Here is a 14,995-nt window from a genome sequence, read left to right on the forward strand (position 1 = left end):
TACTCTTCTACCATCAGGCCCACCTCTGTTCTACTCTCATATGAACATCTCTATGTATTTAAAGGCCATGATCAATGCTAGTCCTATGCTATGTTTTCTCTGCCATTAGTTGGGAATCCTCCAGTACAGAGGTCAGCACACTTTTTCTGTAAAAAACCAGAAAGTAAATACTTAGGTTTTATGGGCCATATGGTCCTTATTGCAATTAATCAACCCTGACACAATGTAACAGAAAAGCAGCCACAGGTGGCATGCAAATAAGCAACTGCGTCTATTTTCCGATAAGACTATTTGCTGACTCCTATTCTAGCACATTCTTTAAGAAGGACTGATAAATGTAGGATTCCCTAATTTTTGTATGGTCAAAACTGTTTCAGTATTACCTTGATAGATGAAGGAGAGCCTTGTTGGATATAAAATCCTTAATTCACAGTTTTTTTCATGGAGGATTTTTGTTGTTTTCTTTCTTTTTTTTTTAATGCTGTCCCCCAAACCCTCCTACACTGTTGGTGGGAATGCAAGCTGGGGCAGCCACTCTGGAAAACAGTACGGAGTTTCCTCAGAAAGTTGAAAATAAAGCTACCTTACGACCCAGCAATTGCACTACTAGGTATTTACCTCAAAGATACAAATGCAGTGATCCGAAGGGGCACCTGCACCTCAGTGTTTATAGCAACAATGTCCACAATATCCAAACTATGGAAAGAGCCCAGATGTCCATCGACAGACGAATAAAGAAGAGGTGGTATATATATACAATGGAATACGCGCAGCATCAAAAAAATGAAATCTTGCCATTTGCAATGACATGGATGAAACTAGAGGGTATTATGCTCAGCGAAATAAGTCAGAGAAAGACAATTATCATATGCTCTCACTGATATATGGAATTTAAGAAACAAGCAGAGGATCACAGGGGAAGAGAGGAAAAAATGAAACAAGATGAAAACAGAGGGGGAGACAAACCATAAGAGATTCTTAATCATAGGAAACAAACTGAGGGTTGCTGGGGAAGGGGTGGAGGGATGGGGTAACTGGGTGATGGACACTGTGGAAGGTACGTGCTGTAATGAGCACTGGGTATTGTATAAGACTGATGAATCACAGAGCTGTACCCCTGAAACAAATAATACAATTAACAAATTATATGTTAATTTAATTTAATTAAAATTAAAAAAAATAATAAATGTTGTCCCCTCTATTGTCTTCATTTGCAGATTTTTAAGTTTCATGCTAGTCTAATTATTTTGCCTTTGCAAGTTATTTGATCTTTTGACCTAGAGCACTTGAGTATTTTATCTTTATCCCTGAAATCTAAGAGTAAAATTTAGTCTGATATGTCTCAGATTTGGTCAGTCTACATTAATTTTCCCAAGTACCCAGTGAATTTTCTCAATGTGTAGATTCAGGTCTTTTTCTATTTCTGTAATTTATTTTTAAATTATAGTTTTAAATATTAGCTCAGTATCATTGTTTTGTTCCTGGGACTCTGAAAAAAATTTTTAAATGACTTTTTTGCTTATCTTTCATTCCCATTTCTCTTGGACCTGCAGGGTGGCAGAATAAGGCATCCCAAATATGTCACTTTTACATAAAAATTATTTCAAGTTAAAGCACTTGAAAAACAGCAAATCAAAGAAAAACACATTGACCTTCCTTCTTTTTCTTAAAAGCATGGTATGAAATTCCCAGGTAAAAGCTGTCCTTCCTAAACCAGAAGGAAAATAACATTCTTATGAAGGACCAGAAGCTGAGACAAAAAAAAATTTTTTGTGCAAACAGACCTTGTTAAAATAATTCTTACCTTCCTTTAACCTCCTCACATAGTTTTTCCCAATTGCTTCTCTGTTCAACCTATTATGAAAGAATGTGGGTTTGGTCATTTCTTTGGGTCTCATTGCTTATGAGGACTTCCGTGTCATGCAAAACTTATATAAATTTGTATGCCTTTCTGTTAATCTGTCTTAGGTTTCTCAGAGCCAGACAAAAAAACCTAAGAGGGCAAAGGTAAAAATCTGCTTCTCCTTCAGATCCTTATTTCCTTCTTTCTTTATGTCGTTTTCATTTTCCTGGTTATTTTCCTGTCTATCTTCAAGCCCCTTATTAAATTTTCATTAGAGTCTATTTTCAATCGGGCACTTTTAAATTTATGCTTAATTTCTGAGACCATTTTGTCTTCTTCTTTCCATTTCCTGAGTTCAATCAACTCGTTTTTTATTTATCCTGGTTTTTGTCCATTTTGCATTTCTGACTCAGAGTTGTTTTTCATATCCTCAAATGCTTGATGTCCTTAATTCTGTCTGGAGTGTGAACTTACACTTTTGCTCCATAATCATTTTGCAGGGAAGGATTTTCCCGAATTGGTGGTTGTGATTTTGTGTTTTCTGATTTTCGGCAAAATTTCTTTACTGGCTTTCTTTTTCTCATTTTTATGATATTGGAGTGTTTTTTTTAAATACCTATTTTGAAAGGAGCCCTTTCTGTCAGCCTAGCAAAGCCCAGGTAGTTTAGTGGGTTTTTCTGTCAGTGGGTTTGTTTTGGTGGTGGGAAAGGAGCTGTGAGTCTTCTGATTATATGATTCTCTTTGTCTTACAGAACCCTAAATCCACCCCCACGTTCAACCTACTTTTCTTTTTTTCTCCTTCATGTAATTTCTAAAAAGCACTTCTTTTCTTTTTGCCTTTTTCTCCCCCTCCACCAGAAGAAAGACTACTCCGTAAGTAATGCTTACCCTTTTAAATTATTACCCTTTAAACTATGCCTGTCTTTTAAAATGTTATATCTGGTCCTATATGACCTGACCCTTTAAATCACATGTACTTTAAAATCTCTTCCCTATACTCCAAGCTCTGATCTGCTCGGACAATTTTCCAGCATTTTAAAAATCAGGCTGGATTTACCTTTTCTAGGGGCCATCAAAAATCACACTTAAGCACTTTTGTTAGCCTCTCTCTTCTGCCTTCCTTGAAGTTTTTCTTATTCTGCTTTTGCTCACAAAAAGCCTATGGCAGAGTGGAGGTGGGAGGGAAGTATAAGGAACTGAACACCAGAACGTGATTTTTTTTCCTACTTACTTACAGTTATTTTGCACTTTTGGCATTGTCTGTCTCCAAGTATGCGTGGAGAGCTTTCATGATTGGGAAGTTGTTTCATATTGTTTTCAGTTTTTGAGACTGATTATTAAATAGCTACCATTGTTTTCTGCCACCTGGAAATGTATAGAACATTTTTTGACCCTCCTGAGGATGGGAAAAGAGTAGGATGCAAATTTTGCAATTTAAAAAATGACCAGTTTAAGGAGAAAAGCAGGGCTCCAGCTGACTGTCGCCAAGAATGTGGCAATATGAGAAGAAAACATTTAATTTTGTGTATCCAGAGTCAAACTCAGGCTGTGACTTTCTCCCTGACTTTAATACCTGCCAAGGCACAGCTTTTGTTTTTGTTTTTGTTCTGGGGGGGGGGGGACACACAAACAAAGTGGTTTATAAAACTGATAAAAAGCATCATATCCACAGTGAGACTCTCCAAGCCCTCGACATTATGAAATAAAAGTAATAATTAACTAAAGACATACTATAATAAACCCTTGTATATGCAGAGCAAATTTAGTTTAAATGGATTTTTAAAAGCACCTAAACACTAACTAGCAAGGTACGTCGTAGACACTATTACTGGGTTAAAAAAGAAATACAGTCAAGAAAAACTGAAAATACAGCGAATGGTTGAGCTAGCTCTACTGTCGTTAAACACCACTTCCTTTCCATTTCACACAGCTCTAAAAGTAAAAACAAAGCCACAATCCATTTGTTTCTAGAAACTACTCTGCAATTTGTGACCTGAACTGCTGACAACAGTTAGCAGACAACTAAAAATCTGGGGATGTGTAATTCTATCATGACCTAACATATTTCATTTCCTCACCAGGCCACCCACCCATCCTCAACAAATCTGACTTCAAAGATAGAGAGTAGTGGTAAAATGTGATACCAATTACATTAATTATAAAAATAGCCACAAATTACCTTTATTCTTTAGAAAGTGCTTTCAGACAGGAAGGGTAGTTATTCTACTATAGACATGAAAACCAGAGTTAAGTCATAGAAAGCCAATGATGAGCACTACAATTCTAAAACACATGAGAAATCGAACACTAAATTAGTCACAAAATTAACAACTAGAAGATTAAGCAGCTGCAGACAAAATTAAAATAACAGAACAAATGAAAAAGACTTAAAAGCATGCTGATTTCAAATTCTCAGAAAGACTTTTCAAACTTGGTATCTTGGGGAAAAAAAATATATATACACATATATATTCATTGAAAGAAAACTCAGTAATGGGGATAAACACCAGAATGAGCGAATTGGAAAACTCAGTACTGAGGGATTTATCTTGAAGTCAGATATATATATATATATATATATATATATGAAAAAACATTTAAGAGACAACGGAGAATAGCTTGAAAGACTCCAATATATGTCTCACAGGAGGTAAAAAGAAGGAAATGGGAGGGGAGGGATAATGGAGATTTACTATACAACTGTTAACAACTTTCCAGGACTAATTAAAGACAGGAGTCCTCAGATGAAGTGGTCTCAGAGTATTAAGTAGAAAAAATTTTTTAAAATCCACACCTGGACATCACTATAAAACTACAGCACATCAAGCACAAAGATAAAATCTTACAGACTGGTAGGGAAAAAAGGATGGATTATCTTCAGAGGAACAGCAAATAATTTTACAACAGCTGTCTTATCAACAGAAATAGAAGGCAATGGTGATAGATCTTCAAATTGAAAAGAGGTACAGAATTCTATACCTAGCTTAGTCATCATTCAAGACTGTGAACAAAATAAAGACATTTTAGACATAGAAAGACTAAAAGAGTATGCTATTCATAGGCTGTCAGGGAAAGGAGTACTAAAGGATATGGGAGGCAAGAGAAAAACAAAGAGCATAACAACTGATATGTATGTATGCAATGAACATTAAAATATTTAATAACTAATTTATTTGTTTTTAAGCAAAATAAACAAAAACAGTAGACAATAATGGGGAAGATGTGGGGTGAGGGGAAAATGTGTTTAACAGAATTAAGGAACATGTTGGGGAAGACACAGAGGAGGAGGATCCTGAGCTCACCCCGTGCCATGCATAGACCAAGGCAAGTACATCTGCTACAACTAACTCTGAAAATGAAGACTGGCAGAAAAGACCTTCCACACCTAGTCACAGAGAGAAGGCCACAGAGAAAAGGGTATGATGGGCAGAGACACAGTCGGGAACCAAACCCCTGGATGACTACCCAGAATCTGGAGGGACATCACAAACAGAGAAGTGGAGATCTGATCCACACTGGTCACCCCCACCCTGGGGGTCTACACTGGGAAGATGAATCCCCGTACCATCTGGCTTTGAAAATTAGTGGGGCTTAGCTCCAGGACAGCTAGTGGGTGAAATGAAATTGAGTCCCCACCCTTAGAGACCTCATGCTAAATAACTTGGCCTGAGACACAGCAGAGAAGCAGCAGTTTGAAAAGTGCCTGGGATATAGGTGAATGAGATTTACAGACTAATCTTACATCCATACAGGAGGGGCAGGGACCTACAGGAGGTTTCTCTAGGCACATGCCATTTCTCTTGCTCTCCCCCAGCCTACATAGCCAGATGTTTGCAGAAGCCAGTTCTAACACTATCTACCTTGCAAGCACCAAATGCCCCACACTGTGGTCCCTAGCAGACCCCTCCAAAGTGACTTGTGCCCCTGGAAGGCAGGGGAAATAACCTTACACACCACTGTGCCCACGGTTCCAGCAGCCATGCAGGCCTCTCAGCTTCCTGTACAGTGAGTAAGCCCTTCCTGTGTACTGCAGCTGTGGCAGAGAGGCTAATAGCCAGGCTGAGTAATGGCCCCACCCACCAATGAGCCCTTGCTGTCACAGCCCAGCCTCTCAACAGTGTAGGGGTAAACCACGCCTAGTGTGCCCATAGCAGGTGAATCAGTTTATTGCAGACCACTGGGCTGAAGGCAACTGCAGCTCTACCACAACAGGAGGGCAGACACAGCCCACAAAGGGAATACCACTGCAACATCTGGTTCTGGTGACCAGGGGGGACTGCACTAGAGGACTTCTTCCAGAGGACCTCTACTATACAAGGACACTACTTTCAAAACCAGGAGAAGTAGCTTGCTCACCCAATATACAGAAACAAACGCAGAGTTAGACAAAATACAGAGACAGAGGAATATGTCCCAAATGAAAGAACAAGACCAAAATCACAGAAAAAGAGCTAAATGAAATGGAGATGAGCAATATACCTGATGAAGAATTCAAAGTAATTGTCATAAAAATACTCACTGGACTTGAGAAAAGAATAGATGAACTTAGAACATCAACAAAGAGATAAAAAAATATAAAAAAGAAACAGAGCTGATGAACACAATACCTAAAATGAAAAATACTCTAGAGGGAATCAACAGCACAGTACAGGATGCAGGAGAATGAATCGATGATCCAGAAGACAGGGTGATGGAAAGAAACTAAGCTGCACAGTAAAAAGAAAAAATAATAAAAATTGAGAAGAGGTTAGGGGAACTCTATGATGTCATCAAGCATAATACCACTCACAATATAAAGAAGATTGACCAAAGTCCAAAGTCAGTAGAAGGAAGGAAATAATAAAGATCAGAATGGAAATAAATGTAATAGAGATGAAAATAACAACAGAAAAGATCAATGAAAACAAAAGCTGGTTCTTTGAAAAGATAAACAAAATTGATAAGCCTTTACTAGATTCATCAAGAAAAAACGAGAGAACTCATATAAATAAAATCAGAAATAAATGGGTAGAAATAACAATTGAAACCACAAAAACACAAAGCATTACAAGAGAATACAATGAAAAATTATATGCCAAGAACCCAAACAACCTAGAAAAAAATGTGTAAAATCTATAAACATACAACCTTCCAAAACTGAATCAAGAAGAAATAGAAAATGTGAACACACAAATTACTAACACCAAAATTGAACTGGTAATCAAAAATCTCCCACCAAAAAAGGGTCCAGGACAGACAGCCTCACAGATGAATTCTACCAAAAATTTGAATAAGAATTAATACCTATTCTCAAATTATTCCAAAAAATAGAAAAGGGAGGAAAGTTTTCAAATTCATTCCACAAGGCTAGCACGACACTGATACCAAAACCAGACAATGACACTACAGAAAAAGAGAACTATAGGTAAACATCCCTGATGAACACAGGTGCAAAAACTCTCAACAAAATATTAGCAAACCAAATTCTACATACATTAAAAGGATCAGTCACCTAACCAAGTGAGATTTATTCCAGGGATGCAAAGGTGGTTCAATATTCATAAATCAATGTGACATATCACATTAACAAGAGGAAGGATAAAAAATCATGCAATTATCTCAAAAGATGCAGAAAAGCATTTGACAAAATACAGCATCCATTCATGATAAAAACTCTCAACAAAGTAGGCCCAGGGAACATACTTTAACATAAGAAAGGCCATATATGAAAACCCCACAGGTAACAACATACTCAATGGGGGAAAGCTGACAGCTTTTTCTCTAAGATCAGGAACAAGACAAGGATGTTGTTCCTTTTATTCAACAAATTACTGGAAGTCCTAGCCAGAGCAGCTGGATAAGGAAAAAGGGGGGGGGGCATCCATATTGGTAGGGAAGAAGTAAAATTTTTACCATTTGTAGAAGACATGATACTATACAGAGAAAACTCCAAAGACTCCACCAAAAAACTACTAGAGCTAATAAATGAATTCTGTAAAGTCACAGGATACAAAATCAATGTGCAGAAATCTGTAGCATTTGTCTACACTAATAATGAAATAGCAGAAGGAGAAATTAAGAAAACAATCCCATTTACAACTGCACCAAAAAGATTACAATACCTAGGGGTAAATTTAACCAAGAAGGTGAAAGACCTATTCTCTGAGAATTAGAAGGCTATACGAAAAAAAACTGAAAATGGCACAAATGGAAACACATTCCATGCTCATGGATGGGAAGAATTAATACTATTAAAATGTCCATACTACCCAAACCAATCTAAAGATTCAAAGCAACCCCTATCAAATACCCATAGCATTTTTCATAGAACTAAAATAAATAACCTAAAATTTGTATGGAACCACAAAAGACTTCAAATAGCCAAAGCAATCTTAGCAATCTTGAGAAAGAATAAAGCCTGAGGTATCATACCCCCAGATCTCAAGCTATACTACAAAGCTATAACAATCAAAGTAGTATGGTAATGGCACAAAAACAGACTCATAGAGCTCAGACTCATATCCTATTTGGATAGAAAGACCAGAAATAAACCCATGCATAAATGGTCAATTAATCTACGACAAACAAGGCAAAAATATACAGTGAAAAAATGGAGTTGGAAAAAGCAGACAGCTACATGCAAAAGAATGAAACTGGAATACTTATGACTTTTAAAAAATAAACTCAAAATGTATTAAAGACCTAAATGTGAGACCTGAAACCATAAAACTCCTAAAAGAACACATAGGCAGTAATCTCTTAGACATAATCTTGGCAGTGTATTTATGGATACATCTCCCCAAGTAAGAGAAAAAAACATGAAAATAAACCCCTGGGACTACATCAAAATCAAAAGCTTTTGCACAGCAAACGAAACTGCCAACAAAATAAAAAGGCAGCCTACTGAATGGGAGAAGGTATTTGTAAACATATATCCAATAAGGAGTTAATATCCATAATATATTAAAAAAAAAAACTTACAGAACTCAAAAAACCAAACAACCCATTTAAAAAGTGTGCCAAGGATCTAAATTAGACATTTTTCCAAAGACATACAGATGGCCAAGAGACAAATGAAAAGAGGTTCAATGTCACTAATCATCAGAAAAATGCAAATCAAAACCATAGGGACACATTACCTTATACCAGTTAGAATAGCTAATATCAAAAAGACAAGAAATAATAAGTATTGGCAAGGATATAGAGAAAAGGGAACTCTCCTGCACTATTGGTGGGAATGTAAATTAGTGCAACCACTGTGAAAAAAGTATGAAGATTCTTCAAAAAATTAAAAATGGAAATACCATATGATCCAGTAATTCCACTACTAGGTATTCACTGAAAGAAAACAAAAACACTAATAAGAAAAGATGTATGCACCCCTACATTTATTATAGTATTATTTACAATAGCTAAGATGTGAAATCAACCCAAGTGACCAATAGATAATGGATAAAGGAGCTGTGGTATATATATATATATATATATATATATAATGGGATATTACTCAGCCATAAAAAAGAATGAGATTTTGCCATTTGCAACAACCTGGATGGAATAGAGGGGATTATTTTAAGTGAAATAAGTCAGACAGAGAAAAACAAATACTATGATTTCACTTATATGTGGAATCCAAAAAAAACCAAAAGAAACGAACAAACAAACAAAAAACAGACTTTTAAAAGTCAGAGAACAAACTGATAGTTGCCAGAGGGGAGATGGTTGTTGGGGGAATGGGCAAAAGAGGTAAAGGTGATTAAGAGGAACAAACTTCCAGTTATAAAATAAATAAGTTACAGGGATGAAAAGTACAGCATAAGGAACATAGTCAATAATATTGTAATAACCTTGTATGGTGCCTACACTTAACTGTAATGAGCACTGAGTAATGTATAGAATTGTTGAATCACTACGTTGTATACCTGGAGCTAACATAGTAACATTGTATGTCAACTATACATCAATAATAAAAAATAGATAAAATATTGATAAAATTCTTGCCTGTCTGAAAAAGGTAAAGATATTGAACAATTTTGTTTTTGCTAGAAAATTTTCTATTCTATATATTTTAAAATTTTAAGAGCAACCACTACAAAAAAAACTTGCACACTATCGCTTCCAAGACAGCAGAGAATTTTTTTTAAAAAGGATGAAAAAAATCAAGATAACAGAGAATAAGAAAAAAGAAGAGTATGACAACCAAAAAATGCATACTCCTCTCATCATACTCACATATACAAAAATGGTATACATAATTTCCACTATATTAAAAATTACAATCGTGTAAGCAGACCTAACACATCTATTTACAGTAATATCAAGAACCATGTCTTCTGTTTGCAGTGCTCTGATTTCTGCTAAAAATATTAGTATATTACCAAGACTTGCTGAAAAGCAGCTGACAGTTCAAATGGACAATGACTCAAATGTTTATTTCCTTTACAAATGATACCCAAGCTGAAGTTAAATGAGAAGAAAACAATAAAACCAGAAGGAAGAGAGTCAGAAACATCGGAAGTATGGACAACTGTAGTTATTTATAAAGAACTACGTATGTACAGTTCTAAAGAGACAAGAAACGGCACAGCACCTAAACATTACTCAGCTTTTTTTTTTTTTTTTTTAGGAGGGGTGAGGGGTAGTGGGAGAGGGAGAGATTGAATCTAAAGCAGGCTCTATGCCCAGCATGGAGCCCAACACGGGGCTCGATCTCACAACCCTGAGATCATGACCTAAGCTGAAATCAAGAGTCACACGTTTAACCAAGTGAGTCACCCAGGCGCCCCTCAACTAATTCTTTACTCCAGTTTAGTTTGTGTTCCTTTATTACAGCTTCGGACAATGCACCAGAACCCTTTTGTATGCTACAGATTAATCCAACTGCCTTACATTGTTGGACGCCAACTGCAGATACTGACCGCATGAAGCCCCAGCGGAAGCTAGACATACCTTCCCTGCCATTCCAACATAATCAATCCTCTGCAACCATCATTCCCAGCTTCTAACCTAGTAAGAAGCAACATGCTGGTCTTTACCTTTAAAGGGATTTCAAGGAAGCAAGACCCGCCATCATGAAGCCACCTGAATGAACCACAGCTGTGCTAAGTGTGTGAGAAAGAACCAAGTCTCTCCTTAATAGCCCCAGGCAAGGGGAAAGGTTCATATTTTAGAAAACTTTCTTGGAACAACCATAGTTACAAATAAATGCAAATACAAAAGCGCTGGAAAATTCTTAAGTCACAAATGTTTCAGTGTGGGCCAGGATCCAGAGTGAGACAGAGGAAGTGAACCCCAAAGTGGAACCAGACTGAGGGACGGTGTAAGGGCTGTCCAGAGAATATCCCAGCTTTCTTCCCCTTCCTTTTCTCTGACAGAGAGCCCATCGCCAGGGGTCTTCCCATGAAGGAGTGACCTGGGTTTCTCAGGCAGGAAGAGCCAAAGGCCAGGCAAGCACTCTAGTCTCACCATTCCTGACCCTTCTTTGGGGGCTGTTAGGAAGGTCTTGTGACATGGACTCCATTCTCTTGGAGAGAAAAAACAAACTACATAATGTGGCTTATCTATGCTTTTCTTCAGTTAAACACTTTTAGGATATTCAGGAGAAACCAATCCCTTTAAGGAATAAAGTTATATTATTCAGCCTTGGTGAATAAATTAGGAACAGCTGGGAACAGACAAAATGACTCTGTGTGCATCTACTTGAAAAGGAACATTTTAATCTAATCCAATCTCCTCAATGTACAGATAAAAAAACCAGGACCCATACAGGTTACCTAACTAGACCAGCGTCACAAGTCCAGTTGGTGGCAGATCTAAGACTACACGACACCTTGAGTGTCCTACCTCAGGGTGAGCGACTGTCCTGACAGACCAGACTTGTCATGACAGGGAGAGAAGGACTCCAGAGGTTGCACATCCCCGAGGGAAGGAAGAAACTCAGGCTGGGAGACACCGCAATGCTAGGTGTTCATCCTGAATGGCAGCGAGATGATTTACAGAGGTGACTAACCCCAGGAGTCCACACAGCACCTGAGTTTAAAAGGGAGAGGTCACGGTAGAAGAAAAAAGGGGAACGAAAATATACAAGCTTCATGACAAGGATTCACTTTACCTCCATAGTCAGGGATTGTGTTAAGTGCAGATTAATAATGAAAAGTGAAGACAAGAGGAAAATAATTAACCTATTTGAGCTAGTGACCAGGTTTTCATCATATTTAAAGGCTTTTTTCCTTAACAATTACTGGGAGTATATTCTATTATCATGTAAGTGTGTTTTTGCCTTGGTTCTGGAAAACCTTTGTTAGAAACACTTTGGATGTTTGTTAGCATGCAGATTCCTGGGCTCTCCTCCAGGGAAACCTGAACTTCAAACAAGCTTCCCATGGATACTGACATGTAAGAATCAACACTAGCCATAATCCCATCATCACAGAACTAGACAGACCCTCTTCGTCTTCCGGGCCTCCCCACACCCATTTCAGAGTCAGAGGTGCAGAGACAGTGAGAGCCCTCAAATCACAAAGGTTGCTTACAGCCTGCAAGGCCTTGCAACCAGGCCTTCTCTCCCTCCCATGTCAGGAAGGACAGGTGGACTGAACTGGGCTGAAGAAGTAGTCGGTTTAATTTTAAGCGTCTATCTTTTTATGCCAGAAGTGCAAATGCGTATCATTTCGTTAATGAAAACCATACCACATTTTCTGCCCTGAGTATGCATTTCCTTTAAAGTTAGGGGAGGAAAAAGTTAAAGCATTAAAAACAAGCAAAACAAGAGATACTATTATTGACTTTCTGGGGCAAACCTCAATTCCCGCTTTTCGCAGTGAGGCCAAATGCAGAGCACCCCCAGCCCAGTCAAGCTCCCCTGTCAAGCAGCAGCTCCTCAGAGTATAGGCCAGTGCCACGGACGGCCTGGGAACTACCCTGCTCTGCCTACAACCCTAACTCTTTGATAGGGACAGAAATTCCTGAGGAGTGGGGAACGTGGCAGGGATCGTGGGCAGGGCGAGCAGCCTCTGGCTGGCTCTCCGCCTGGCCCGGTCCTCCAAGCTCTCTCTAGAGTGGGGCAGCATGGCGGTCAGGCAGAGGAAGGCAGAATCCACACTAGAGAACTGTATTAAACTAAGCATACCTGCTCACTTTCCCAAACCAAGAATGCCCTGCAGGGCCAAAAGGGATGGAGAAGGCAACATCCTTTTCACACCCAAATTGCTGAGGCAATTCTCAGAAATCTGTTTTGAGGAGAGATTGAAAATAGAGCGGTCATCACTACTTCGAGACCGGGTTCCCCGAATGTAATGAGCAGCACCCAACTCCTGATTATCTCTGCCCACTGAGGACAAAGGACTAGCAGGAAAGAAAGAAGGCTGACACTTCTCAGGACTTGAGGGTGCCAACACCACTCCCTCAGTTCTTTGGGAGGCATACAAGGATTACCACGAGAGCTGAGCACAAATTGTAGCAAGTGCCTGCCCATCTTGACGAAGGTCTATCCACCTCCTGTTACGTCCGCTGCAACCCCGGCCGTCTACGATGGCTTACAGCCTCCCACCTTATCCTCGCTCACCTAATAACAGGACCTTATATAAAAGTACCCCAAGGCCCGTTAGCAGTCTCCGGGAAGACTGTCTTCATGCCAGAAGATGAAGCAAAGGAAAGAGGAGAATACTGCCATTATCTCATCCCCAGCATTTCCAACGAGGCCAGTTTTATACTAAAATATATTTGTATTTGTGTATGTACATTGGCACATGCGTTTTCAAAGTACACATAAAAATACCAACAAGAATTACCCTACAATGCTGATAATGGTTATTCCCAGAGATTTCAATATTTTTTACATTTTTCTGTATTTTCCAATTTTTATCATCAAAGTGATAAACTTTTCATAATCAATTTGTAAAATGTTACTTTAAAAGGTAATAATGGCTATTATTTACCCAGAGATGAACATGGCACGCAAGAGACAGATAAGGCCATTTGTTTTGTGCGGTACCTGAAAGTAGATGAAAAAAATGGTGTAGAGATAGAAACCTCACTTTCTCTTCTCTGTAGCCCTTTGTTACTACTTGTCTGTAAAGCTCTCAGGCCTCTGCCTAACGATTTCTTGAAGCCCCTATAGATTATTTTTTTTAAAAAAGCATTTTAAATTAAACCACAACTTCCTTCGAAGTACTGTATCATCAAAACTTTTTACCTGCGATTCCAACAAATGGCCAATTAAACCAAATTTCCATGTGTTATTTTCCTCCCCTCTTCTCTCATGACAGAGGTCTCAGCAGGCAGTGAAAAAGCAGATGGATGGGAGAATTATTTGTAAAATTATTAATTTCTGAACAATTGAGAACTTGAATATATCGTTTTTACATCACGGAAATGATGAAATTCAACTATCAGTGGATTTCTTAAAGTTAAAAACCAAACTACATACAAGTAACGTAAGCGAGAATTTTCTTCTCTAAGTAGTATACGGGTCCCTTACTCAAGGTGCGTCCTCTGCTGCACCCTTCCCCAGTGAACAGTGCATGATTTCACATCCATCTAGAGCTGAGAAAACAGCCCTGATTTACCCTAATTATCAGATGGTAACAGATAAGCTCTATAAAGCTTTTCTGTTTCTTCTTCTCTACATATTTTCACTATATAATTCAATTACACAGCATACACATAAAACTGTAACCTGATGAAGCTCACCTTTTTTCCAGGATCCGTTATACCTGAGAATGTTACTCACATTGTGCCCACGTGTGAAGGCTCTAAAGGATGATATCAATAAAAGAAAAACTGTTGCTGCCAGATGGTAAAAATAAGATAATACAAAACCCAGGACTGTGAAAAAGGACAAATTGCCATTTTCTTTGACGAAATTGTCATGGGATGGAATAAACAACAGACTCAGAATCAGAGAACCTAGGTAGGAATTAAAAAAAAAAACCAGAGCCCTGCATATTAGGACTTACATAAACTAGTTTAGATTACTTACCTTCTGTACCTTTAACATGGGGTTTGCTGTTGTGAGGATTTAAAAATGGATAATGTCTGTGAAAACATTTACAATTATTGTAGAACACAGCTATCTACCTGGGGGAAACAAAGAAGCTTTAATTTGGGGGCTCTACGACCTTAGAAATGCCACCCGCACAGTTGGGAAGGCCTGGAGCCGCTGATGGAGCTGGA

General features: G+C 38.3%; 1 protein-coding gene across 8 annotated transcripts in view; it reads right to left on the reverse strand.

Moving 5' to 3' along the window:
- Positions 1–14,995, reverse strand: part of UBE3D (ubiquitin protein ligase E3D) — a 150,883-nt gene that overhangs the window by 38,330 nt on the left and 97,558 nt on the right. The window contains exons 10-11 of one of the 8 annotated variants that reach the window (XR_004622040.1): positions 14,016–14,574; positions 13,795–13,814 (exon numbers count right to left, since the gene is read on the reverse strand). The exons of 5 other annotated variants lie outside the window; for them this stretch is intronic. Coding sequence is in view for 2 of the 3 variants with exons in the window: in XM_034647913.1 (XP_034503804.1) it covers positions 84–146 (63 nt within the window). In the remaining variant the exon portion in view is untranslated. Of the gene's footprint in view, positions 1–13; positions 147–10,554; positions 14,575–14,995 lie in introns of those variants that run through there. 2 more of the 8 variants (XM_034647913.1, XM_034647914.1) reach the window with 2 other exon arrangements.

Source organism: Ailuropoda melanoleuca, chromosome 19 (genome assembly GCF_002007445.2).
Source record: "Ailuropoda melanoleuca isolate Jingjing chromosome 19, ASM200744v2, whole genome shotgun sequence".
NCBI classification, from domain to species: domain Eukaryota; kingdom Metazoa; phylum Chordata; class Mammalia; order Carnivora; family Ursidae; genus Ailuropoda; species Ailuropoda melanoleuca.